We start from the raw sequence: 27,600 nt of genomic DNA, 5'->3' as shown, positions 1-27,600 counted from the left end.
TTAGATTTTAAAAGTTAGTTCTAGCGCCAAAATGAGCGTCCGATTGTGGTATTAGACAATCCGGCTGGCCACGCAAAAATTTGTTTGTTTGTTTGTTTGTTTAACGCCCAGCCGACCACGAAGAGCCATATCAGGGCGGTGCTGCTTTGACCGTGATATAACGTGCGCCACACACAAGACAGAAGTCGCAGCACAGGCTTCATGTCTCACCCAGTCACACTGATTATTCTGACACCGGACCAACCAGTCCTAGCACTAACCCCATAATGCCAGACGCCAGGCGGAGCAGCCACTAGATTGCCAATTTTAAAGTCTTAGGTATGACCCGGCCGGGGTTCGAACCCACGACCTCCCGATCATGGGGCGGACGCCTTACCACTAGGCCAACCGTGCCGGTTTCCACGCAAAAATAGATTCTTTGAAAAATGCTCGCTCTTTACGGAGGGCACCAAGGATGTTCTCAAGCAGTGAGTGTTTTAACGAAAGGGTGTTTGTACTGTGTGTAAAAGCCTGAAAAGTGTCTGTGACCAGAAACTGATGGTTTATCAATCATTCAATCAATATGAGGCTTATATCGCGCGTATTCTGTGGGTACAGTTCTAAGCGCAGGGATTTATTTATTTTTTTATTTTTTATTTTTATGCAATTTATATCGCGCACATATTCAAGGCGCAGGGATTTATTTATGCCGTGTGAGAGGTTTACGGGAGGCTGAGTGTGCCTTTAACTATCAGGATCACCTTTTAAACTGAAATAATTATATCTTTTACAGGGATCGTGTAACCGCCTCTCAAATAAGGGTACCCTCAAAATCGACCAGACAAAAACAGAAGGGCCGAGTTTTAAGTTTTAATGAAATGACAATGGCATTATTGTCTAATTTGGATTCGAAATTTGTTGCAATAATTTGTTGGCCAAGTTTATAACAACTTTAACAACACACACACACACACTCTCTGACTCACGGACTTTGAGAGACAAAGAGACAGAACTTTGAACTTTTGAACTTTATTTATTTATCGAGGGTAACAGAATAAGCAAAGTATACATGCTTTTTTTTTCCATCCGTCCCTCGCCCATTGAGGGTAACTCGATTAATAAAAAGAAGAAAAAAAATAGAAGTTAAGTTAATTACAATTCAATTTATATAATTAACATGTCAACAAATTAAAAAGACATTTCAAAATGCATTATGAATATCAAGCAATGATGTAATATTATCACATAATTATTTATTTGTTTCCAAGAGAAACAGCATGTACAGTTCCTTGAAGGAAGTTTCACTGAATTGCATTTTAATTAAATCAGGAATGGAGTTCCACAATAAGGCGCCAGAATAAGAAAGACTTGATTTGTAAAGGTCAATTCTAGGGGTTGGGGTAATTCATTTGATTAGTTTTCCGGCTTGAATTATTCAGTTTGAAATTTGAGGCAATGAATGTAGGTGCATTCCCTGACAGCGACTTCTGTCTTGTGTGTGGCGCACGTTATATGTCAAAGCAGCACCGCCCTGATATGGCCCTTCGTGGTCGGCTGGGCGTTAAGCAAAAACAAAAAACAAAAAACAAAAACCATTCCCTGACATAATTCTATGCATTATTGCACCTTTGTTATAGGTAAATCTTAATTTGATAGGAAGAATCTTTAATTTTTTATAATCTCTCTCTCTCTCTCCCTCTCCCTCTCCAAGGCTATAAAGCCTAAAACCTTTATCCTTGTCAGTAATACAGTTCTGCCGAGTTCTCTTTTAGTAGAACCACAATAGCACAGTGGTTTGCAACCGCTGGTCCAAGGGGAGATAAATGCACGAAACAAATTACTCCCCCATGGCTACAATTCTGACCAATAGAAAACGTTGTTACTGATGTCAACAGCGGGCGCGGAAAACCAATTGCAGAGTGTGATATAGAATTTGAAAGGCATTTCTCTCGGATACGAGTTTGTGCTGGTGAGTGTTCGCTCCTTTCTGAATTTGAGTTTTTCTTTTGTTTATCCATGGTTTGTACATCTTTGATTCGTCGTTATTGACATTCTGCATGAATTCATTGCGAGTGCGACAGTGGTAAAGTCATAACGATCAGTGGGCCAAAACCGTGAAAACGGAACTGGAAGCGTACGTGTTTCTTTGGTCCCTGTGCCATTTCTTCCAGTATTCCACCTGTAAACTAGTTGCAACATTGAAATTAACCTGTGTGTATCAATGTTTTAAAAATGTTTCTTCCGTAACGATTGCCATCAAGTGCCGAAATAATCACTACTGTTGATTGTGGGCAGTAATGGAAAGACAAGACAAGACAAGACGATTGTACGGTCATTTTTATGAAAGTCGGCAGCATCGAAAGGTCCGAATTTAAACCGCTGGTAATGTCCAGAAACTGAAAATGTCTGATAAACTGGAACTATGCACGGTGGCCACGATGCCGCCGTGCTCATTCAAGTCTTTGTCATTTACTCCTTGTCAGTGTCAGTCGAATTTGTTTTATTTGTAGAGGGGTTGTTGAAGCCTGAACGTATGGTAGAACAATTTACAAGCTTCCCACTATTACAAAAATAATAAATCGCACACTCTACAGAAAAAGCAGTCAGGCAGTTTACTTGAAGTGTCAAGTGGTAGGTTGCTGGAATCTATGGTGTGTTACAACTTACATTGGCTCAAAAAGTAAGCCTATGTAAATTAAATGCATAGATATTCTGTTGTTTCTTTTCTAAGGGAGGTGCTTTAGATAGGACCACTCATGGCCTCAATGGAGCCAAAGCGAGTTCTCAAGCCTGTCAACGCTACCAACCCTGTCAGTGCCAGCACTGTATCTATGGAGCAACTGAAAAAGCTACGAGAAGAAACCACGTCAACTACAGCTAAATCAATGCAGCAAGCATCGTCTTCAGGCAGTTTAGCAGGCGGGAAGGATTCTGCGTCAGCAGAGACAAAAGACGCTGATCCAATGGCATCACAGAGAATGTGAGGGTCAAGGTTTTATGCATATTTGGTTTTCACAAATTATCTTTAATGTATCTCGATCTATATGACTCCCTGCCTCAATCTATCCAGGCTGGGGCTGAAGTATGTTTGCTGTGGCAATACTTGGCCTAAATTCACCATTACTATTCCTCAAATCCCATCACTCGGTTGTCTTTGAGTTTGATGATCACTTTCTCTTCTATACAGCTGTACATTCAGGTGCCCTTATTTGTATTTAAGTTAGCTGTGTCAAGTCTGTATTTTAAGTGTATGTTCACTGCTTGAGAGAAGCTGTGTGCAGTGAATCAATACTTCTGTTGCCGATGTTCATTTCACATGTTATGTTGTCACGGTTAGATTCATTGCAGCTCTCTAGTTGCAGTAATGTTTCACCACCTTTTTTCTTGCAGGAAAAAGTGGGCTTTAGAGGATTTTGACATTGGTAAACCTCTTGGTAAAGGAAAGTTTGGCAATGTTTACCTGGCAAGGGAAAAGCAGAGCAAGTACATTGTGGCTCTGAAGGTAAGAGACAATTTGGTTGCTTGTAGCTGCTCTTGATCTCAGTATTCCCACTAATGAGCTGTTAATAGACAAATTCCGGAAATAACTCTGTCCGGTTTGTATGGGTTGTGAAAGCGTGAGTAATAAGCTGGCGCTTTCTTGGGAAATATAAGTATTAAACTATTATAACGTCACGTCACATTATAGGCCAGTCACTTGCGAGGAGTTTGTCTCAAACCAATTATTTGTCTAATGAGCCAAGGAGCAATAGTTTTGCATACGTGTACTAAATGACTTTTACATGTCCCTTTTGTGAAAGATTTGTTTTCATTGCCAGAGATGCAATATAGTCACAGAACAGCAGCCTTGTAGTTGTATTTGATATGTCCGAAAGCCAATGGTATGCATATTTCCATGCAGGATTAACATCAAGTGGAGACAAATAGGCACATTATTTTAGCATATGTGCACATCCTAGATACTGGGTCACAACTATGGGACATGGACACCAGGAAAAAAAGTAGGACTGAATTGAGTGAAATACTCTTTTTTAAGTGCAAAAGACATGCCTGTATCTTTTTCTGTCAAAGAGAGGACCTTTCATATCGGGGTTTCTTTAGAAATGACAATTAGACACATGCAGTACGCTCTATGTCGTGGGTTACATGGTTTCCACTTTAGGCTTCAATATCCCACAGGAAAGAACTTTAGCTCAGTTATTGCATGTGGCATGTGGACAACATTGATAAATAAATATGCAAACATGAAAGTTTGAAATTACAAGTTTCCATAAGTTAACTAGATCGAAGTAGAAAGTGGAAACCGTAACCCACGCAATTTCCAGGTGCAAAAGTTTTTCTTGTAGGTCAAATGTAGCAACTAGCCTTTTGGGCACCCTTTTGGGTTTTAATACATGATAGAAAGATTTAAGTGAGCAAAAAGTTTTCGATCTGTGCTCACTGGGTTTATGTGTATAGAGATAATACTGTCGTGAGTTACATGGAAACCATAGTTTGTAATGTCTTTTATTTCCAAAGAAAAGAACTAAAACTTGATTATTGCAATTTGCATGTGGACAACATTGATAAATAAATATGCAAACATGAAAGTTTGAAATTACAAGTTTCCATAAGTTAACTAGATCGAAGTAGAAAGTGGAAACCGTAACCCACGCAATGTCCAGGCGCAAAAGTTTTTTTTGTAGGTCAAATGTAGCAACTAGCGTTTTGGGCACCCTTTTGGGTTTTAATACATGATAGAAAGATTTAAGTGAGCAAAAAGTTTTCGATCTGTGCTCACTGGGTTTATGTGTATAGAGATAATACTGTCGTGAGTTTCATGGAAACCATAGTTCGTAATGTCTTTTATTTCCAAAGAAAAGAACTAAAACTTGATTATTGCATGTGGACTACATAGATAAATAACTATGCATACATGAAAGTTTGAAATTTTCAAGTTTCCATAAGCGACAATCCTAAATGAGAGAAGTAATCGATTGTCGATCGTGCGTTGCAGAAGAATCGAAAATTTCATAATGGCGCCGATCATGAGAACACATGTGCTGCTCAAACTTTGCACCAGATCAAGCTTTAATCAGCAAAATATCGCAAAATTCGTCGATGAATATATGCTACAATTGTCAAAAAAGATTTTACAGGTCTCAAACAGTGAAGATACAGCGTGGTCTGTCGTGAGTTACGTCTCAAAAACCGGAAACGAATACGATTGGGTGGATAAATTCTCATTGTCTATTCACATGACCGGGTCAAACGTCATGAATGGAACTTTCGACGGTGTTCCCGCGATCTCACAACGCGTGTGTGATAGGCAATGCGGGATTTGTCGTCTGCTGTGGCCATGCTTTCGTGGGTTACAGATGGAAACGAAACAAGGGTGGGGTACATTCAAGCGCGATTATAAGCTGAAATAAATTTGTTTCCTACCGTAGTGCTGTGTTTTGAAAACCTAAATGTTGTTGAAATAAATAAATAATGACTTTGAATAACTTTGAGGTTTCCTTTGTTCAGCAGATCGCATTTTTTGATGAAGTTGAAACCGGAAACGACGGTAACCCACGATTACGTGTTTTCTTTGCCGATCAAACTCCCAGAAGAAGAAAAATAGATGTAATTCTTGAGTGTGTATGTCGAGAATAATCCTTCAGCTGACCCATAAACATCACAATAAAATTCACAGAGCTTTATTCTCCATTATGTACAGCTGCAACACAGACTGGTGTATTTTTGTCCCAGTTTTAGGTGCTGTTTTGGGGGCATTTTGGCTAAAAATTAAATCGTTTAAAACCCACAGCAATGTTTGGAAACCCAAACTTGGTTGTTACAGTAAGTCAAATCCATCCCCTTTGACATCAAAGCATCCCCTTTGTCATCCATTGCTCAGAGATATTGTGACAGTCATTCAAAGTTGACAACCCATAGTATTTCCCAGTATCTAGGACGTGCACATATATATAAGGCATACCAATCACAATGAAAGAGACGCGTCAGTGAGTTTTCACATGTGTCAGACAAAAATCTTGCATCAACGCGATCCCGGAATGATTGTTTTAAAATCTGCTTTTGCAGATTAAAATTGAAATTAAAAGGTCTTACTCTATGAGATTGACGTTTTATTTTTCGCAAAGTCAGTGATGAGAACGAGAAATTATCACAGTACTGCCAGTGCCAATGAGTCAAGTTTTAAAAGCATGCAAGAATTTCACTCATCCTACATACACTCTGACTCTGTGAATCAAATTATCAAGTGGGACAGATGTTTTGAAAGGATATAATTATAAGCAAATTAGGGTTTCTGGTTTGATAGGTATAATCTCACCTGACTGAATGTGTTAACTAGCAACATGGTGTTATTTTTTCCAGTTAATGTTCAAGTCACAGTTGCAAAAGGCTGGGGTCGAGCATCAACTACGACGTGAAATAGAAATTCAGTCTCATCTCCGGTGAGTTTTGACACTTCACTAATGTGTAATTCGCTGAGCTATGGATTTGCATTGTTACGTTTCATGTCTTCCTCAGTTTGTCAAGTCATTGTTCTGGTGTGTAATTTGTTGCAGGTGTTTTGAACAGTGTGAAAAAGAGGTGTATGTGTTTTACGTTATTTATCGAGAACTTAAAGTTACAGGGAAAATTGTGTGCTTCTTCGCATCTTCAGAGAAGAGTACCGTATTTGACGGATTACAAGACGCACCGTTTTATAAGCCGCACCCCCGACTTTTAACAAAAAAATTGGGATGAGCCACGGATAGGCCGCGTCACTATATTAGCCGCCGTCGAAAAAAATATAATCAGATCGTGTCAATCAATCAAAACAACCAGGCAAACGAAAGTACGGTATTTGGCGAAATCGGCTCCGAGAATAAACAAGTGAAACAAAGAAGAAAAGGGAAAAAGTTTGAAGAAAAATATCACACACACAATTTGTAACCAACACACACATGTAGTCCCGCCCGGAATAAGCTTTTTTGGGATGATTTACGACTTTTGCGCACATTTCAAGCAGACGAAAACACAACATGGTGGCTCTCGCTCCTCCAACTATCGCAAGACACAAAAAAATGAAATCGCGCGCGCGCGAGATCCCGATACATCCGGTGTTTCTCTGTACGCTATCTTGTCACGACGACTTGTTGACAAACGAAGATTTGTGAAAGAAAGAAAAAGCGCCGAGTCTTGAGTAGAGAGCTAATAAAGTACCGGTAATCGCTAATCGAGCGAAATGAAAATCCGCGGCGACTTTTATTAGGTGAATGCTATTCAAGTTTAGGTAACGTTTTAGCCGCATCTTTTCATAAGCCGCAATGCGATTTTTTTTGGAAAAAAAAGTTGCGGCTTGTAGTCCGTCAAATACGGTAAGGCCCAAAAAATGATTGGTAAAAAAATATTCCAGGGTTGGGAGGAACAAGACGGGTTGATGAGGGAATCGGAAACCTGGAATGTCTTTGATTGGCCTAAACATTAAGCAAGTCCTGAAGTTTTATTAGCAGTGAAAGTAAGTGAAGTTTGTGTTTTTGAATAGTTATGTTCCTGTCTGTTACAGACATGAAAACATTTTGAGGATGTTTGGTTACTTCCACGACAAGACCCGGGTGTATTTGATACTGGAGTTTGCACCCAGGGGAGAGCTGTACAAAGAACTTCAGAGGTGTGGCCGATTTGACGAGAAGAGAACAGCAAATGTAAGTGGAGGCTTATGTAGCCATGATTCAGGCGTTAGATTTTTCCACCTGTTAGGAGATATCGTGCATTTTTAAACTTGAAGCTCTTGAGCTCATTCTTAGGTCAAAAGATGCACTATTTTGCATAATATTGTTTTCGTCTCATGTCTAACATTGAATCATGCGTGAGATTTGTTCGTCAATTGGCAGATATCCAGACATTTTACAGCTCCAGAGCTCATTCTTTTATGATCTCATGTCTAACATTGAATCTTTACTCTTAATATTCTATCAGGGCCTCACATCCACATCGGACATATGAGGATATTTTTTTCAAATGTCCTACATTTTTCATGCAGGAGGACAAATGTCCTATTGTTTTTGTCACAAAGTGGTCAATGTCCGATTATTCTATCATTTGATCCGGACATCGTCAGTACTTCTCAATTTACAGTAGTTTGAATGCTATTTTATCGATGTATTGCAAAGCGATGTGTAGCAGACGAAATTAGACACTTTGTGCCTCTATTACCAAAGAGTTTCCAAGGCTCGCAACTCGGAATGCTCGAAGCCAGTTGAGAGTTGCCTCCCTTCGCGCTTTCCCCGAAAATAACAAACATGTCACCTAAACGAAAACTGATCCCAGAAAAGGGACAGAAGAAATTACACTTCAAGTCCCTTCCCTCATCTGTCAGTAGCACGGAAACTGAGCTTCCTCCAGCCCCAGAGCAGTTAGAGCCTGATCGCCCATGTGAGAATGTCGATCGCGATAGTCAAACATCGGAGCCGAAGAAAGACACTACCCCCTCCCTCACCCCCACACGTAACTTCATCTCAAGCTGGGCGACATCATTCCCGTGGGTGTCGCATGACCCAGAGAGGAAACTTATGTTTTGCACCTCATGTCAGCACACAGGGAAGTCCAACACTTTTACCGTTGGCTGTTCGAACTTTCGCAAATCGGCCCTTACCGATCATCAAGAAACTAAAGACCATGCTGTTAGTGTGCAAGTGCCATCTCTCCAGAGAGACAAGGAGATAGTTGAAACCCGACAGCTGACAAAACAAGAAAGAGGGCAGAAACACTGCACTGACTCAATGTAATTTATTTTATATTTTCTGTTACCTTTTTGCCAAAAAAAGTATTTTTGTTCTTTTACCCTTGTGCCAAGAAACTAGTCAAGTTTAATTATATTTACGTTTTGTTACGGGAACAAAATGTCCTATTGATTTGTTTTTGTTCAGGACAAATGTCCTATCACTTTTACATTGGCCAGGACATTTGTCCTATGCTACCTCTCATGGATGTGAGGCCCTGTTCTATACAGTAGGTTGTTTTCTGTGAGAAGGTGTTCAAACATGCTGATGACCCTGACTGTCTAAATATTCAGACACTGATTGGCTAGGTGTTGTTTTGTGTACCAGGGTTCGACACTAGCGGGGGCGGGGGGCGAAACGCCCCAGAGTTTTGTGTTCCGCCCCAAACATTGCCGAAGCTTGGGGCCCACTCCGCCCCAGGATAAATTCCAACAATGACAAACCGAAAATTCTAATGCCAGAGCCAATCACTAAAAATCGCCATTCAAAGTCGTCACTGAAATTTACGTTACGATCAATGCCGCAGTCAAGGAAAAAAACCCATTGAAATCGTCGAAGGACAATGCCGCAAGGGAAATAACTCCCAGATTGCGCTCTTTAGCGTGAGAGATAAGTATCGCCTTCAAATGCCAAACGCAAAATGTGGCGACACATCCCTGGTGTAAAAAGACATGGAAATGAATATGAAGAACAGGGTGGAGAGAAACGAAAAAAGGAGACCGATGCAGCCAAAAGCGCGAAGCGCTGTCGTAATGTCAATGTCAAATGGTTGAAATAATTTCCCTGGCTTCAGTACGATGAAGAAAAACAGACAATGCATTGCCGCACGTGAATACTGAGAGTGGGCCCCAGATTATTGTTTTCCGCCCCAGCAATTTCCATCTCTGGGGCCAGTGTGGCCCCAGGCCAAATAAGTTAGTGTCGACCCCTGTGTACAGTTACTTCTAAACCAAGATAAAGCATGAAAAAGGACGTCTTGCACAGAGCTATAACCATAAGTAGGAATTAGAGGGGAGGGGGTCTTATTCTGCATTTTCGGACACAGGAGCAGAATACAGAATCTTTAATTGCCCAAGGTTGGGAATTTGTGATGACATTGCGGTTAAGAAACATTTCAATCCAGCCATTTACACCAACACACGCATCAACACACTGATCAACAGCATTAACTTAAAACAACACTGGACAGCATAAGTATAAAAATACATTCAATCCTGTAATGAACCAAACGGCAAAAAAAAAAATAATCTGTTACTTCATTTGTGTAAACTGATGAATATGGAACAATTGATCTCATTACAACTTTCTTTTTCAGTACATCTACCAACTGTCCAGTGCCTTGACCTACTGCCACAGCAAGAAAGTGATACACCGTGATATCAAGCCAGAGAATTTACTACTGGGGATGAGGGGGGAACTCAAAATCGCTGACTTTGGTTGGTCTGTCCATGCTCCTTCCTCCAGGTGTGTAGTAGTTTGAGGAATTATCTTTATTCTTACTGTGGATTTTGAAAAAGTTTCAGGGTGCAGTGGCCAAGTGGATAAGACACTGGCTTCACAAGCAGAAAGTTGAGTGTTGGAATCCAGGTGGGTTAAAAACGGGTGGAGATTTTTCTGATCTCACAGGTCATCGTATTTGCAGACCTGCTATTGCCTTATCCTCCTTCGTGGGTACACACAAGACCAAGCGCACACAGAAACGACCCCCCCCCCTACGCGGGTTAGGGGGTGTCCCATATTGGGACGAGAAGGAATTTACCCGATGCTCCCCAGCATGTCGTAAGAGGCGACTAACGGATTCTGTTTCTCCTTTTACCCTTGTTAAGTGTTTCTTGTATAGAATATAGTCAATGTTTGTATAGATTTTAGTCAAGCAGTATGTAAGAAATGTTAAGTCCTTTGTACTGGAAACTTGCATTTTCCCAGTAAGGTCATACATTGTACTATGTTGCAAGCCCCTGGAGCAAATTTTTGATTAGTGCTTTTGTGATCAAGAAACAATTGACAAGTGGCTCTATTCCATCTCCCCCTTCCCCCGTCGCGATATAACCTTCGTGGTTGAAAACGACGTTAAACACCAAATAAAGAAAGAAAGAACACAGAAACGACCCTGTAATTCATGTCAGAGTTCGGTTGGTTATAAAAGCAGGAAAATACCAAGCATTCATCCCCCGTAAGCAGCGTATGACTGCCAAAGTTGGCGGGGTAAAAACGGTCATAAAATCATACTTGTGCAAAAAAACACAAGTGTACATGGGAGTTTCAGCCTATGCATGACAAAGAAGAACGAGTTTCAGACTTTTAATTTTATCTTATTTCAAATGCTGCCATGTCGCTAGTTGTTCCACTGTTTTGATGCTTTTTTTCGATAACGGATATCACAGCTTATGGTAATATATATTTGCAACTGTTTTTTCATGCATTTCGTTACCTACTTTCGTTCTGTTTTGTGTGGTATTATTATTTACAGTGTTGATGTTGCTATTTAGCTATTCATAATTCAGTACATGAATTTTCACCAGATACTCCTGACTCAAAGAAAACTAAATATACTTTCTGCATTTCCTGTAAGTTCTCCCACATTCACAATGACTAACTTGACCCGCATGTTTCAGACGCACGACCATGTGCGGCACCCTAGACTACCTGCCTCCGGAAATGGTTGAGGGAAAGACTCACGACGAAAACGTGGACCTTTGGAGCCTGGGAGTCCTATGCTACGAGTTCTTGGTCGGTAACCCTCCCTTTGAGACTGAGAGCCACTCTGAAACCTATGCTCGCATCACCAAAGTTGATCTGCGATTCCCAGAGCTGGTTGCTGCTGGTGCCCGTGATCTCATATCAAAGGTAAATGCTGGGCAATGCCAGAGTGTGGAAGTTGTTTTGTGAATCTTTTTTTTTTTATCAAATCGAACGTTTTTGTCTCAAATTTGAGATATTACATAGGAGTCTATGTGGTGTTTGTTTTCTCTTGTTTATTTTATTTTTAGTGTCAAACTCAAACTTAAAACTGTGTGTATGTTGCATATAGGATGGATAAACAAAGGAACATTTTATTTTGGTGTTTTTCTCCTGGAGGTGAAGCAGTCAAATACTGTTACTGCCCCCTTACCTGGCTTTCTGAAAGATTAGCACGGTCATTCTGCTCGCTCTATTGCATAAAATGTTGCTAGATATTAGATAGCCTGCTGTGTTCGCTGGGCTTTGTCTCACAAACAGACCTGTTTACCTATTCGATTTCACCGTATTTTGTACGCAAAGTTGCCAAGGATACGACCAATACGTTTGGAGAGAAAAAAATAAGACAGTCGTAAAAAAAAAAATCAAGTTTGATCGTGATCACTAAATGGAAGAAGAAGAAATCGAACGTAGGTTGCCAAACCTGTTCTCGCGATAGCCCAGTGGATAAAATCCAGCTTTGACGATTGGTCAATGTAATCACGTGAGACGTGATTTGACGAGATTTTATCTGCCGCCATTGTTGTCGTCGAGTCTAGCACCTTGACGAAAATGTTGAAGCGAAAAGCAGTAACGCCTAAAAGTTCCACTTCTGAAGACGGACAATGTTATTGCTGCCCTTGAAGCAATAGCTCATGCACGTTTCTTGAGTTGCAAAATACTCTCAATATTTTGAAAATACGCTGAATCTCGGTGAAAAGTACACCAAAGTCAAAGTGTGGTTAAACAGGTCTGCACAAAGCTGAAGATTTGAGCGTCACATTACATATTCTAAATTTGTGTTTTTGTTTCAGCTGCTTCGTCATGACCCCAGAAAAAGATTGCCACTGCCCCAAGTGATGACCCATTACTGGATTGTGGAGAATCACACTTCAGCTGATGGCGCCACAAAGTCCAAACCATAGTGAAACGATGCAGGAAAATGGTTGATAGATAACAGACTTTAACGAGGCTTTTTTTGTCAATTTACATTTTTCAAAACATTTAGGTGGGGATGGAGGGACACACTATGTCAACTAATAAATATGTGAATGAATTCATACTTTATGAGATATTTGCGGTTTGAGACCCTGTACTTGTTCTTAGTGTTGATCAACTATGTGAGTGCTTCTTTTGACCCTGTCAGATCATTTAGGTATATAAAGTATATTTATCAAGCCGAGCAGTAGTGCTGTACTTTCAAGAGAGCTTCTTTGAGATGTTTCAGACCAAAAAGGCTTGCAACTTGTATATGTAAAGTTCTGTAAGAGACACTTTGAATGCTGGTAAAGGCTCCTGCCAGTCTGTCATGTCCAATTTTTAACTGAGAAGGTAAGTGCAACCTGAATCCACATGGTTGCACTAATAATATCAATAGTGTGTCTGTCTTGTAATGAATATTTACGTGGTGGAATGCTATGTTACTTGTTCCTAATTGCATCAGAAATGTTTGTTTGGTGGATTCATTTTTGTGTGTGTACAAATTGCAGAAAGTTCTTACACTTTAGAATGCATTTACTGAGGTTTCTGATGGTTTTGCTGACACCTTGAATGATGTAGGAGTAAATGCTGTGTATAATATCATTGCTGGATTAGTGTGATACATCTGTGTGTTATTTTGCAGTCAAAATGTATACGACTTTTTTTTCTTGTTTTTTTGTGTGTAAAACTAGCTCAGATGGTAGAGCACTGGACTTGTGATCGGAAGGTCGCAGGTTCGAATTCGGGCCGGGACGGACACGGGTCAACTTTATGTGCAGACCCAGAGACGGAAGCCATGTCCCACCCCCTTCCTCCGAAAGCGGCGTATGGCTGCCTAAAGGGCGGGGTAAAAACGGTCATACACGTAAAAATCCACTCGTGCTAAAAACATGAGTAAACGTGGGAGTCTAAGCCCATGAACGAAGAAGAAGAATGTCCCACCCCCGTGTCATCACAATGGCACGTAAAAGACCTTGGTCATTCTGCCATAAGTGCAGGTGGCTGAATACACCTAAACACGCAGACACTTGGGTAGCGCGACTCCGTTGCTGCTAGCTTTCCACTGGGAGGAAGCGACCCGAATTTCCCAGCGATGGGACAATAAAGTAATGAAAATGAAATGAAAAATGAAAATGGAAAGACAGGCTGCAATTTTCCCAGCAATGATTTTGAAGTGCAAGTACCATTTGTAATGAATTGAAATATGTGCATGTGAACTTCGCCAGTGATTTTGATGCTCACGAGTGAAAGGAACACCATGTGAATGGGAAAGGTATCGTACAGTAGGGTGATGTCAAACTTTCTATTTATTCCACATTTTGTATTGTGGGGCCAGTCTCATTTGCATGGTAAAAGGGTTGCACCTAAATATTTTGTGTACATGTATGGCTTAACTGAGGTTATAAAAGTGTCTCTTACTCTTACGCGATAGTAACCTAAAATACTGGTGAACAACATTGTAGAAACACCCATAATGGATTATCAGAATCATTGTTTTCATGGATTAGTCATCAGAAATTTGATCCCTGTCCGGATGAATTTGATTGTGTTTGTACAATTGGAGTGGTTCAGATCCAGAAGATGCATGGGTGTAACTTAACGTACTGAGACACCGGCAAGCCAGGCCGATAACCCAGAAATGTAAACCAGCCCAGATTCAAGTCTTACCAAATAAGTTTTCATTTCTGAATGTTTATTTTTTTCGTTTTTAAGAATAATTTTAAACAGTGTAGCATGACTACGACTGCGTCTGTTTTTCTTCACTTGTTTGTTTTTATTAGTTTCTTTGCCGTTTTGACTCGGAAATCAAGCCCAATTGTGCGAGTTGTTTACCAGCAAAACACAAATCACCGAAAGGTTGGCATGGCGCATGAAGTACTTTCTGAGTCTATGTTAATGGTGCAAACAAAGAAATCAATTGCTGTCAGTGCTCACATACTGCTTTGCCAAAGGAGGGCAGTGCAGCATTTCAGCAGGTGTGATCTTGAAGTCGAGGGAATGGATGGACGGGGGATGAGGGAGTGGAAGACAAATGGAAAAGAGGAGGACGTAGCTGATGGTGACACAGCCTTGTTGGCAGCGACAAACAATAAAAGGGAGGGGGGGGGGGGGGGAGTAGTGGTTGGAGAGAGGAAAGGATGGCGATTGGTGGCACTTCACAACTTTTAAAGAAGGGTGGAGAGGGGTAAGATGAGAAAAAAGGACTGGCTGACCAATATTTTGACATCCCCAGCCGGGCCAGAAAGTTGGAATTTGATCCCAACCAGCACGATTTTAACCCACCTCAGGCAGGTGTTGAGGTACAGCCCTGATGCGTGTTTGAACTGCGACAAGAACTGGGTTACACAAATAGTGATGAACAATAGAACTTTGGATGGGAGTCACTCATGGGTATGCCGTGTAGATAGCAGATTTGAGACAGGACAGGGATTTTGTCAATGACAATAGCTCTCTGAACAATCATCTTATTGTTTGGTTCACCAAAAAACATGAGTGCATTTAGATTATAATGTGACAAACATTTCCTGTGTCTGTGCGGACTTTCAGTTTGCCCCTGGATTAAATTTTGACTCATACATTTTGTATAATTGATTGTCAAACATGTCAAATATTTGTGCACATTTTGTAAATAAAGATCTGTATATGTTACCTTGATGTTAATGCCTTTATTGTTTGTTAAGAAGAGCGCCTATTGCAGACCTGGGAACCCCTGTTTTGCGCACAAAAACTTGGTGTATTTTCAGAAAAATGAACAGCATTTGAACATCTGTGATTTAAACATGCTTCACACAGGCCTGTCACAAATGCTGCTTTCAATGTTAACTGAAAAAACTGGCATCGTGTGTCAAAAGACTGGATCGGCTTTGGGGTGCGCTTGTAAAAAAAAAGGTAGTCTAGAAATTTTTCTTCTCACGGGGAAATCGTATGGATTCCCAGGTCTGCAATTGTATAACCAAATAAAGCAGAGCTAATGAAAAGACCACATGACAAAGGGAAGTAATTTCTTACATTGTAATGAGACTTTCATCCTACTTCTTTTTACATTTAGTCAAGTTTTGACTAAATGTTTTAACGTAGAGGGGGGAATCGAGACAAGGGTCGTGGTGTGTGTGTGTGTGTGTGTGTGTAGAGTGATTCAGAGAAAACTACTGGACCGATCTTCTTGAAACTTGACATGAGAGATCCTAAGTATGGTATCTCAAGACTTTTTTTTCTTTTTTTTGATAAATAGCTTTGATGATGTCATATCCGGTTTTTCGTGAAAGTTGAGGCGGCACTGTCACGCTCTCATTTTTCAACCAAATTGGTTGAAATTTTGGTCAAGTAATCTTCGACGAAGCCCGGACTTTGGTATTGTATTTCAGCTTGGAGGCTTAAAAATAGATTAATGTGTTTGCTCATTAAAGTTGTCATTAAAATCGATTTTTCGCAAACAGACTTAAAATTGATTGCATCGTATTCTTCATCATATTCTGAATCTAAAAATATATACATATGTCATGTTTACTCTTAAAATGTGATCACAATTAACGAAAATAGATTAATTAGTCTTACGATAAAAATTTAAGAAATCGATGCAAAAATGATTTCATCTTATTCTTTATCATTTCCTGATTCCAAAAACATAGATATGATAGGTTGTATTCAAAACAAGCTCCAAAAGTTAACAAGAATACAGAAAAGCGCGCTTTCCTGCTTTGCACAATACGCTACCGCGCTATTCTGGCGTGTTAATTTCACTGCGTTTTGCACGTGGAAGGTGAGCGATTTCCTTCTCGCGGGGATTGACGAAGCTGTACTGTCTTTGTGAAAAACGACAGTGCGTTCAGTTTCATTCCGTGAGTTCAACAGCTTGACTAAATGTAGTAATTTTGCCTTACGCGACTTGTTACATTTAGTCAAGTTTTGACTAAATGTTTTAACATAGAGGGGGAATCAAGACGAGGGTCGTGGTGTATGTGTGTGTGTGTGTGTCTGTCTGTGCGTGTGTGTGTGTAGAGCGATTCAGACTAAACTACTGGACCGATCTTTATGAAATTTGACATGAGAGTTCCTGGGAATGATATCCCCGGACGCTTTTTTCATTTTTTCGATTGATACCTTTGATGACGTCATATCCGACTTTTTGTAAAAGTTAAAGCGGCACTGTCACACCCTCATTTTTCAATCAAATTGATTGAAATTTTGGCAAAGCAATCTTCGATGAAGGCCGGACTTTGGTATTGCATTTCAGCTTGGTGGCTGAAAAACTAATGAATGAGTTTGGTCATTAAAAATCGGAAACTTGTAATTAGAATTATTTTTTTATTAAACGATCCAAAAATAATTTCATCTTATTCTTCGTCCTTTTCTGATTCCAAAAACATATACATATGTTAAATTTGGATTGCAAACAAGCTCTGAAAATTAAAAATATGAAAATTATGATTAAAATTAATTTTCCGAAATCGATTTAAAAACAGTTTCATCTTATTACTTGTCGGTACCTGATTCTAAAAACATATAGATATGATATGTTTGGATTAAAAACAAACTCAGTAAGCTAAAAAGAATAGACATACAGAAAAGCATGTTATCCTGCTCAGCGCGACCACTACCGCACTATTCTGCATGGCTTGTCGATTTCACTGCCTTTGCCACAAGCGATGGACTGACGAAACTACGAGTATGTGGTCTTGGTGAAAAAAGCAGTGCGTTCAGTTTCATTCTGTGAGTTCGACAGCTTGACTAAATGTTGTTATTTCGCCTTACGTGACTTGTTTGTAAATGTGAATAAACTTGCTCACAGATTTCAACTTAATTCCCAACAAAAACCGTTCTTGTTTTTAATTTCGAGGATGCAGATATGAAAGTGTGAAAGGAGCACGCGTGTGTGTGTGTGTGTAAGTTGTGTTCTTCAGCGACGCAAAGTCAGTCCTGCAGGCCTTAGACACTGCCAGAGACAAAGAACTGAATGACCTGTCATCCGCCTTGACCTCCCAGTGCAGAGCCCACACAGTCGTGCTGCAATGGGTCCCCTCTCACTGCAACATACTAGGCAACGAAGCCGCAGATACTCTGGCAAAGGAGGGCACTACGAAGGACCAGAATGACAGATCAACCACCTTCAAAGAAGCCAAGACCATCATCAAGGCCAAGCAACACAAAAAGTGGTTGCAGCAGCACCCACACTACAACAACAAGAAGAGCAAACGCTCGATCGAGTCACTTTCGCAGTTCTGAATATTATATGAGGCATCAGATGGACAGGAAGAAATTGCTATTCACAACACAATGAGTCACGTTCACATAAAATTTGAGCCCGGTCACTTTTATAGTTTCCGAGAAAAGCCCAACGTTAAGTTGTGTGTTGCCGAACAGAAAAGGCTAGTTATCTCCCTTGTTTTTCTGATAACGTTCGTAAAAGGCTACAGATGTAAATACTTTGATGTAAAGAATAATCCTACAAAGTTTCAATCACATCCGATGAACTTTGTCAAAGATATAAAATGTCTAATTTTTCCTTTGACGCTGACCTGTGACCTTGAAAAAGGTCAACGGTCAACGAAACCATCGTTAAAGTGTAGAGGTCATTGGAGGTCACGACTAAACAAAATATGAGCCCGATCGCTTTGATAGTTTCCGAGAAAAGTCCAACGTTAAGGTGGTGTCTACGGACGGCCGGCCGGACGGCCGGCCGGACAGACTAACACTGACCGATTACATAGAGTCACTTTTTCTCAAGTGACTCAAAAACGATGCCTTTCACCTGCTCACAAGGTCTGAGCAGGTCCTCATATTCAGGCTGCGGACAGGCCACAACCGAATGAACCACCACCTTTTCACCAAGTTCAGAATTGGCCAGTCAGACCAGTGCCCTTGTCAAACAGGCAGCATGACAACGGAACACCTGCTGCAGACTTGCCCACTACACGATGGCCTCAGGAGCCAGATCTGGGCGGAGGCGACCACGGTGCAAGGGAAGCTCTATGGCAGTCTGGACGACCTACAGCGCACGGCAACATTTGCGCGGAGAACCGGCGTTTCCATCCGAGTGATCGACAAGAAGAACTGCCTTTGCCACGAGCGGTGGACTGACGAAACTACGAGTATGTGGGTCTTGGTGAAAAAAGCAGTGCGTTCAGTTTCATTCTGTGAGTTCGACAGCTTGACTAAATGTTATTTCGCCTTACGCGACTTGTTTAAAATTTGATCTGATCTGATCATATAATAGAACTATTTGTCCGATGTGTGTATGTGTCCAACACTGAAAACTACCGAGAACTTATTCACACGCCTCAAGCAAACGTTCACACCTTGCTTTGTATGCTTTATGTGTCTTATCATTCAAATTTTATCCACATTCATGATCACGGATGTATTTAATGCATTGTGTGTGGGCAGGCATGCATGTTCTGAAGATTCCCCCCTCCCCAAGTGCAAAAGACCATTAGAAATACATAAAAACTTTTTCATTCTTTATTTGACTTTCACAAAACAATGTTAATACAAACATACATTATTTACAAATACATATCAGTTCAATTTGTGGCACACAAAACGACAGATTCACATGATTTAATTTTGACCCGACTTATCAATGAAGATTATACAGTGGAACCCCCCTTTTTTCAACGTCTTCATTGTGAAGACTTTCATTTTTCACATCTCACAACGTTCATAAATAATTTTTTAGTTAAGACTACATTGTCCTGAACCTCCTTCTTAAGACCGAATTTGCTCCGATTTTTGTTAGTTCTTTAAAGGGGGGGAGGTTCTACTGTATCTATGATATTTACATAATCAATCAATCAATCAATCAATGAGTCTTATATCGCGCATATTCCGTGGGTACATAAGAGCATGACATTGTTCACAAAATAGTTCAGGTATGCCGCCACTTCATATGGGCAACTTCTTTCACCCTAAATAATAATTCAATACCTGTCACACCCTGCACTTTAAAAATTGTCAAAACAAAATTTCCAAACTTCGAGGCTGAATTAAAAAATTCTCTGTCTGGGGTGATGATGGAAAAAAAACAATGCTGAGAGACTGGGATTCTTCCTGCTTTTTCTGGTCATAACTTTTTTATGATAACCAGTATCAAGAATGCTCTTCCTGCAAACTCCACAGCAAAATAATACACCATATCAAAGGAATAAAAACAAGTGTTCTTCCCCAACTCTTCAGTGGTTATCACACACTGAACAGTAGTAGACACACGCATACACACAAAGACCACAACAAAACCTGTCAAGTTCACTTTAATTTGTTACTTAAAAATACCTCTTGGTTCATATGTATCAACATAAAACGTTGGATCAATTTTTTTTCTTCAGTTCAAAAGTTACCAGAAAAAAACTCAATTCAACTGTCCCAAGCAATTCTTTCTTTAAACAGAAACAAAAGGTGGGGTAGCAAATTTTAACACGGAAGCAGTCTGTTTCCATACAGCGATGCAGCAGAATCAATCGTAACATCAGAAACAAAGAATGGACATTTTCATATGCGGGGAGATTTTATTTGCTGCGCGGAGTAGTGTAAGATATAGTTGATCTTAAACTAAGCATGGTTGTGTGAGTTTTTGACCAATTCATCTTCAGGAGTCAATCCAGATAGAGAAAATCTACTTGGCCGCCGCTTTTAATGGAAACAAGAACACTGAAATTTGCCTGCTGCCAAGCCTTTTCATTTATGGAAACATAGATTTACTGCACTGTTTTGTTAGGAGGCTTTGAAATGCCTACTGTAAATTGCATTCCATCATTCTTTGCCGGTTCAGCACTTCCCACATCCATACGAGTCATGCTGCTCAAATGCCTGACATAAGTTACCATAACACAAACAACACGCACATTGTTCAAATAAAGAGTCAACTTGGCAGTCAAACAGAAAAATGCATTTAGAACATTTTTCCTGCTAAGCAGTCTTCCTCTTAACTTAACCCTCGCCTATTACTCAAAACAGAAGCAGTGCCTGTATTCCTCACATTAGGCTTGCCATGGCATACTTGTCACTTGAAAAATAATGAAAAATTAAAAAAATCGAAAAACAAGGTTGCAAATCATCGTTTACAGATGCCAAAGCACAACAGGCAGTAAGGTTCATCATTCAAGAGACATCATGAGGTACCACTGTTTACATAAACATTTCAAATCACTATTTACACGAATTAACACAATGAACAACAAAAGGAGGGTCCCTGGAACAGACACTTTTACCCTAGCACTTTCAACAATAACATCCCCATCTAGGTCAACATTTCTCTACCTCCCTTAGGAAATAACTCTGTCAAGTTTGTATGGGTTTTGAAACTGAAAGAGTGAATATCCTTGCTTTTCTTCTGACAAATAAGTTTACACGTACAGTGGAGTCCAGCTATAACGAACCTGGGTATAACGAAATCCCTCTTTTAACAAACTGCCATTGATTTCCCGGCAGACAGCCTTTTATTTCTTACTTGTTACTTTCCGGCTACATCGAACCTTTTGAACTCATTTGCATAACGAACCCCTCTTTTAACAAACACGTTTTCATCACCCCAGAACTGTTTTGTCTCTAAAAGTCACAAGGCTACAACGAACTGATGTCAATAATTGTCTCCAAAGACAAAAATACACAAACACAAGTGCACATCGCGTGATGAGCGAACTCTGAACAAACTAACAGCGGGAGGTGCACGGAACAGATCGAACCAAAACCGAAAGTTGTGGTGACGTCATGACATTTTGCTATGTACGTCAGCGAAACTCGTGCACATGTAGTCTGTCTTGCTAAAAACAATGGCTGACGAACATGGTTTCGAAATCTGGAACTGTTTTTTTGTTTTCTCCGATCCGTGACCGAGTGACGCGATATAGAACCACGCGTTCGTTTGAATCAATACTCTCCTCAGGCAGTGAAGTCTCCTAAATTGCTCAACACTGTGGACAGTCCGGAGTGCAGTTATGTCCCGTGAATGAGCGAGTCAAAGTTTTATCGTGAAAAGTGACGCTTTTCATGCACCTCCCGCTGTTAGTTTGCCTCTCTCTATGGATTATATTATGAAGCTGTTGAAAACATGCAGAGATTGTACTCTCCAAGGAAAAATCGATGGGACGATCATTTGAAGGTGATTGGGAAAACTTGTCTTGAGGCCATTTAGGGTTGAAAACTCTGCAGCGAATTACTGGTATAACGAACTAAAATGTATCTCCCTTGAGATTCGTTGTACCCGGACTCCACTGTACTCCTGTCCACATGTTTCCGACACCAGACCTGTTTACCCCCCCAAATGAAAATCAGGAATGCAACTGGTACTTTTCCGTAATTTGAGGCATCTTTGAGTAATTTTTTCTATCAACCATAAACCAGCTCGAAAACGATTAAACGACACGTTAATTCGCGCGCTACCATGCAAAACAAGTACAAAATTGATAACCATGTTTAACAGTATTGTACTACACACACAGAAGCTCGATCACACACACCACAAACACACAACACAAGACACCTGATATAAGTTAACAAAGACAACTTTACTTTCTCTAAAAACAAAAACACACAGTATTCAGGGGCGGAGCAAGAGAGCTAGAGGAGGGGGGGGTCTGGCTGAAGAATTTTCAGTAATGGTGTCAGCAGCCACTCATTATTTCTTTTAAAGTTAGTATTAAATAATGGCAATTTATTTTCCATGATATCTGCTCCCGACAACAACAACAATTTCACAGACAGAAAATGTTTTTAGTGGTTTTTTTCCACAGACTGAATTTATTTTGTTGTTGTTGCTTTTTTGACAGCAAGGGGGAGGGGGGGGGGGGGCGGAACCCCTGTAACATCCCCCCCTCCCCCACCCCCCCTACTCCGCCCTTGGACTATTTACAGTCAAGATGCGTGAACAAAACCACCTTACATTCTGTCACATCAGACATCCTGCATTAAAACTTCTGCAGAAGCTACCTTTCATTTTAGAGGACCGATTCGTTTATTTCATTTAAACATTTTGTTGTAAGTTTTTCGATTCAAAGAACTGTGATCTTTGCTATATTGGAGAAATATTAATGGAGATCAGTTTTAGACTCGGAAAGACTTTCGGCAACAGCGCAAGTCACTGATGAGCGCGACCATAGACCTACATCTATGTCTCTGGCGCGACTGACCGTGGTGAGAGATCGGTTCGCAGGTCTGGAGAGATTCTGTGGAAGTAGAGACCTAGGTCAAATAAACTCGATGCGAAGCAGGCTCATGTTTTGCCAAACATAATTTCGTGTTTTTGTTTGTTTCCATGTTCATTTGTGTACTGCATTTTGTTAAAACTAATGCTGCGTCTAACCTCGGGACACGTGCCGCGACGTGACTCGTATTCTAACTGACTAGCTTTGTTGTTGCATTGTTCTCAAGTCGATCACCAAAATGAATGTGGTTCGCTCTTCTTAAACTTCACCAGACACCGCCACTTGACTTAACAGTTTTGCCGATATTTCTGTACAACTTTCGCTTTTTTGGTTAGCATTTCGTCCCCACAGAGATCGGCCCTATATTACCCTTCGGACCAATGTCGATCTCAAAACCGCGGAATCCGACAAATACCTTGCTGTGCACATGCGCAGACAAGGCTGTTTCGGTCAGCCTTGAAATCACAGTCCTGGTGACAACCACAATTTCGACTTCAAATTTTCACGCACGAAAAAGGTTCCCTCGACCGGAATTTCCGGAATTTTCCGTAATACCGGAATTTAGATCCCAAATCCGTAATAATTCAGGACAATCCGGGAAGGTAAACAGGTCTGCGACACACCCCTCGGTAGTGATTGGCCCCTCCAATGTTTGTCCGAGTAAAACGCAAGCGTATTTACTATTTCACAACCCATAAAAAGCTGACAGAATTATTTTCGGTATAACTCTATTCACACACAATATCTCGCAAACATCCTCAGCAAATCCACCTTTCTGGGTACACATGTAACCAGATTCAAGGTAAACACCATGCCTCCTCTGCCCTTTAAAACAGTGCAGATCTCTCAACCTAATCTCAAACCATTCACAAGGTCTCCTCAATTTGTCTTGAACAACATTGAAAACATTGTTTCTACAACACAGAGTACATAATTTTATCATTATTAACATTTTTCAGAATACCACCATGTGAGTGATTCCTTACCTCATGTTTTTGACAATATTAACAACGTTGTGTCTGCGACCCATTTATTTTTGTCTACTTCACAAGAATACATGTGAGCATTTCACAAAATGCTGTAAAAATGGTTTTACGCCTCAACGCCGTTTCTTCTTGGCTGGGCTCTTGGACGAGCTCTTGTCCTTGTCAGAATGGGAGTGCTTACGCTTGTGTCCGCTAGAAGAGCCGTGCTTGCTGCTGCTAGAAGAACCATGCTTGCTAGAAGAGCCGTGCTGGCTGGAAGAGCCGTGCTTGCTAGAAGAGCTGTGCTTGCTGGAAGAGCCATGTTTGCTAGAAGAGCCATGTTTGCTAGAAGAGCCATGTTTGCTGGAAGAGCTGTGCTTGCTAGAAGAGCCGTGGCCATGGCGGCCACCAGAAGAGCTGTGGTGGCGACTTGGTGGAGGCGGTGGCCGACCCATCATCAAGTCCTCATCCTTCTCTTTGTCCGCTAAAAAAGAGGAAAATAATGAAAAATAAATTTTTATTTTTTTTTTATTTTTTAAAGAAGAAATTTGTGAAAAAGAGGGAAAAAAGAAATAATTTTCTTTGAACAAACACCTAGAGTACAGCAGATCTTCTTCCCCCCCTTTCAGGAGCCCCCAAATTTAAAACACCCCACTCTTTGGAAGAGGCCCCCTGCACTGTAGGAATACTGTGTCCCACGGGAGTCCTTTCCCCCCCGCGGGTATCGCTGTATTACATTATAAAGGACAAAACCTGTAAAACCAAATGTCAACCGCTAGGTCTGACTGGTTTACAATTTTTTTTTCCAATATCTTTATATTTTTACCATCAAAATACCAGAAATGTCGTGTTTCATGTACCTCATATAATGGTGTAAAGTGAAATAATGTGTTAGGCCAAAAAACAAAAAAAGTCTGTTTACGGTAACCCGACCGACCCTATTTTTTTCGCGTGACCCTACACTTTTTTGGGCATTTGGGGAAAAAGAAAAAAAAAACTTTTGGTTTTTTTTGCAAAATAACGTAAAAATATGGGTTTTTTTGGGAAAAAAATAAAAATTAAAAAAAAAAATCCCGACCTACAGACCCTATTTTTTTGGCCTATGTTACCGTAAACAGACCTATTTTTGTTTTTGGCCTTACCTTTCCTGGCCTCCTCTTCCAGTTCATCCCAGTCTTTTCCACTCTCTTCACTTGATCCTAGATCCTCCTCATCTGATCCTGGGGAAAACAAGACACAGCAAACGTTTTAAGCAAAGATGTTTAACATTTTTGAATGAAAGAAACTGGAAAAAAAAAACCTTTCACTTCATACATTCAGGACTAAACAAGGTACCGCTTTACATTTGTATGTACACACTTTCAGGGTAAGTTCATAAAATGCTCAAAATAGAGATCAAATTTAATGCTCACAATCCTACAGTTGACCATCTGTGTTCTTTTTTCCATCTATTTTGTTTTTGTTCCTCAGATCAGGCGTATGAAATCAAATCCGCATAAAACAGATGAAAAGTAAACCAAATAGCCATGAAAAAGTAACTTCCGCATTTCTCTTTCTCTTTGCTGCGCTGGCCGCAAAACCCCTCCGGCGCGGTGGTGTTCCCAGACATTTCGTATGTAGGCTGGATTTCCCCTACCTCCCATCCAAATGACTCCTGAACCAAATGACTCCTGAACCAAATGACTCCTGAACCAAATAACTCCTGAACCAAATGACTCCTGAACCAAATGACACTTACCCGATTCGTCTTCTTCATCTTCCCAGTTTGATTCTTCACTGTCTTCCTCAGAACTTTCGCTGCCATCAGACTCGGCATCTGTTGGCTCGTAGCTGTCTTCTTCTTCATCGTCATCGTCAGCGTTTTCAGCCTGAAACACAAGCAGTGTCAAAACAAATTGACTGAATTCAGTTTTTAAAGCCATATGTACTCGATGACTATACACGCTAATTGCTTTACCAACAGCTGGAGACATGCTAAATTAAGTTCCCTGCAAGATATTGAGATATTTGAATTTTTATTTTGATCTAGATCGTCCTATTTATAGATTTGCCAACAGAGGGAACGTTGACGCAAGGGAAATAACTCCACGTCTTTGTTGACATCCCCACTTTTTCAGAGGCTAGAACAAGCTGTAATGCATGTATATGGTCCGCGCATGGCGACATATCGTCATTACATGGTCTTATGGTGCGTTTGACATCGATTATGGACAAACGTAACTACACTTTGTAAACACGGGAGCGCGTACATATGCCTTTAACATTCAAAAGATGTTTTTCGGATATAAATTTATATATATATATCAGGATTTTAAGCAGTGTTAAAAGAAATTGTTGACTGAATTCAGTTTTTAACATTCAAAAGATGTTTTCCGGATATGACTATATCAGGATTTTAAGCAGTCTGGAAGAGTAAGTCCGAGGTTAAGGGGTTCTTACTCTTGAAGGCCGCTGAAAATCCTGAGAGTCATTTAAAAAAATCGTCTGTTACACAAAGCTGTTCAATCTATTTCAACATTTATTTTTTCGTCACAGGAGTACGCTGAAAGATCAATCCTTTTCTCTGATACCTGAGTTGTTCTGTGACAGATCAGTATCATCGACTGAAAGATAGTACATGATAACAATGTCTTATCATCAAATAAAGAACATAATAAAAAAGTATTGTTTTTGACATAAAATATCAACTGTATTTTTCAGATCTGCCTGTATTAATTACCCAAGAAAAGTGTTAACAAAACAATAGTGTCAAAAGTAAACAAAAGAATGACAAAAAAGAAAGGGGAAAAAAAGGATGAAAAGAGACAGGTAAACAAAACAGAAAGGAAGTAAGCGGTCTCACATCGCTCTCAGGTTCGAGGAAAGTCCATCCTCCGTTGTCGAAGAAGCCCTCAGGGTCGTCTGTGATGGTCTTCATGATTTTGGCCCAGTTCAAACTCTGAACGCCCTCTGTGTAGCGGATGTCACAGGAGCTGAAACAACAACAAAATTGATATATGCAATCGACATCAGTGGGTAGAAATTAAAAAGATTACTAAAAGCCCCATGAAGCTAAGAAATTTCCATAATTTGGACATGCAAATTGGCAGAAAAAGCATATTCAAAGCTAAGAAATTTCCGTAATTTGGACATACAAATTAGCAGAAAAAAGCATATTCACAGTTATGACATTTCCATGATTTGGACATGCAAATTTTCAGAAAAAGCATATTCACGCAGAACATCCTTGTACTAATCCAAATCCCTGCAGCATAAAGACATGCAGAATAGTTGACAGAGAGTAGACCTGCCAACCCTTATAAAACATCAAGCTTAGCTTTTGGGGAATTTTCAGCGTAGCAAATGATGTTTTAGTGCAGCATTGTCTCAAATTTATGCTTACATCCACATTTCAGCTATTTCACGCAACAATGTATCCATTTAAAAAAAGTTTATTTAAAACAAAAAAAGAAACAGAACAGCCAATAGAGAGCGTCTGAAGTGCCACTTTACAGTGTGGACAATGTTTTATGTCACAAATTCAGACTGCTACAAGGATCGAGATAATGAGTACAATAACTCACAAAAAAGAGCAAACAGTTGCATGTTTGTGATTATGTGTATGAGCAACACAGTTTTAAGCTTGGCGTAACAATCTGTCTTAAAACGTAGCAGTTTGCAGCTCTGGGAGAGGAAGCAGTGCGGACACCTACTTGAGCCAGTACTCTAGCAAATCTAAGCTTGGCGTAACAATCTGTCTTAAAACGTAGCAGTTTGCAGCTCTGGGAGAGGAATCAGTGCGGACACCTACTTGAGCCAGTACTCTAGCAAATCTAAGCTTGGCGTAACAGCATAGCAATCTTTCTTAAA

General features: G+C 40.3%; 2 protein-coding genes and 1 long non-coding RNA gene across 3 annotated transcripts in view; 2 read left to right on the top strand and 1 right to left on the bottom strand.

The window, feature by feature from the left end:
- Positions 1-1,868: 1,868 nt before the first annotated feature.
- On the top strand, positions 1,869-15,299 carry LOC138961518 (aurora kinase C-like). The gene is made up of 8 exons (XM_070333178.1): positions 1,869-1,948; positions 2,711-2,959; positions 3,370-3,481; positions 6,340-6,419; positions 7,517-7,655; positions 10,048-10,196; positions 11,348-11,579; positions 12,485-15,299. The coding sequence occupies exons 2-8, from the start codon at positions 2,736-2,738 to the stop codon at positions 12,593-12,595; spliced, it is 1,047 nt and encodes a 348-aa protein (XP_070189279.1). The 5' UTR covers positions 1,869-1,948; positions 2,711-2,735; the 3' UTR covers positions 12,596-15,299.
- Positions 15,300-17,564: 2,265 nt separating this feature from the next.
- Positions 17,565-19,261, top strand: LOC138961616 (uncharacterized). Its single transcript, XR_011454249.1, has 2 exons — positions 17,565-17,812; positions 18,446-19,261. It is a non-coding gene; the product is annotated as an uncharacterized lncRNA (long non-coding RNA).
- Positions 19,262-23,378: 4,117 nt separating this feature from the next.
- The window catches only part of LOC138961487 (FACT complex subunit SPT16-like), a 43,522-nt gene continuing 39,300 nt past the window's right edge, over positions 23,379-27,600 (bottom strand). The window contains exons 22-25 of the mRNA XM_070333142.1: positions 26,594-26,723; positions 25,490-25,619; positions 24,894-24,971; positions 23,379-24,235 (exon numbers count right to left, since the gene is read on the bottom strand). Of these exons, the coding sequence (XP_070189243.1) occupies positions 23,886-24,235; positions 24,894-24,971; positions 25,490-25,619; positions 26,594-26,723 (688 nt within the window). The 3' untranslated portion in view covers positions 23,379-23,885. The remainder of the gene's footprint in view (positions 24,236-24,893; positions 24,972-25,489; positions 25,620-26,593; positions 26,724-27,600) is intronic.

The sequence above is a fragment of the Littorina saxatilis genome, linkage group LG1, assembly GCF_037325665.1.
Source record: "Littorina saxatilis isolate snail1 linkage group LG1, US_GU_Lsax_2.0, whole genome shotgun sequence".
In the NCBI taxonomy this organism is placed as follows: Eukaryota; Metazoa; Mollusca; class Gastropoda; order Littorinimorpha; family Littorinidae; genus Littorina; species Littorina saxatilis.
The sequence above is the reverse complement of the archived record's forward strand: the minus strand, read 5'-3'. Positions and strand labels throughout refer to the sequence as shown.

What these genes read in the sequence shown, in the direction of transcription:
- LOC138961518 (XM_070333178.1), top strand. Translation starts at nt 2,736, where the DNA reads ATGGCCTCAATGGAGCCAAAGCGAGTTCTCAAGCCTGTCAACGCTACC. An exon ending in AGTACATTGTGGCTCTGAAG is followed by an intron (nt 3,482 to 6,339) that starts GTAAGAGACAAT and finishes TATTTTTTCCAG; the next exon opens with TTAATGTTCAAGTCACAGTT. An exon ending in GTCCATGCTCCTTCCTCCAG is followed by an intron (nt 10,197 to 11,347) that starts GTGTGTAGTAGT and finishes CGCATGTTTCAG; the next exon opens with ACGCACGACCATGTGCGGCA.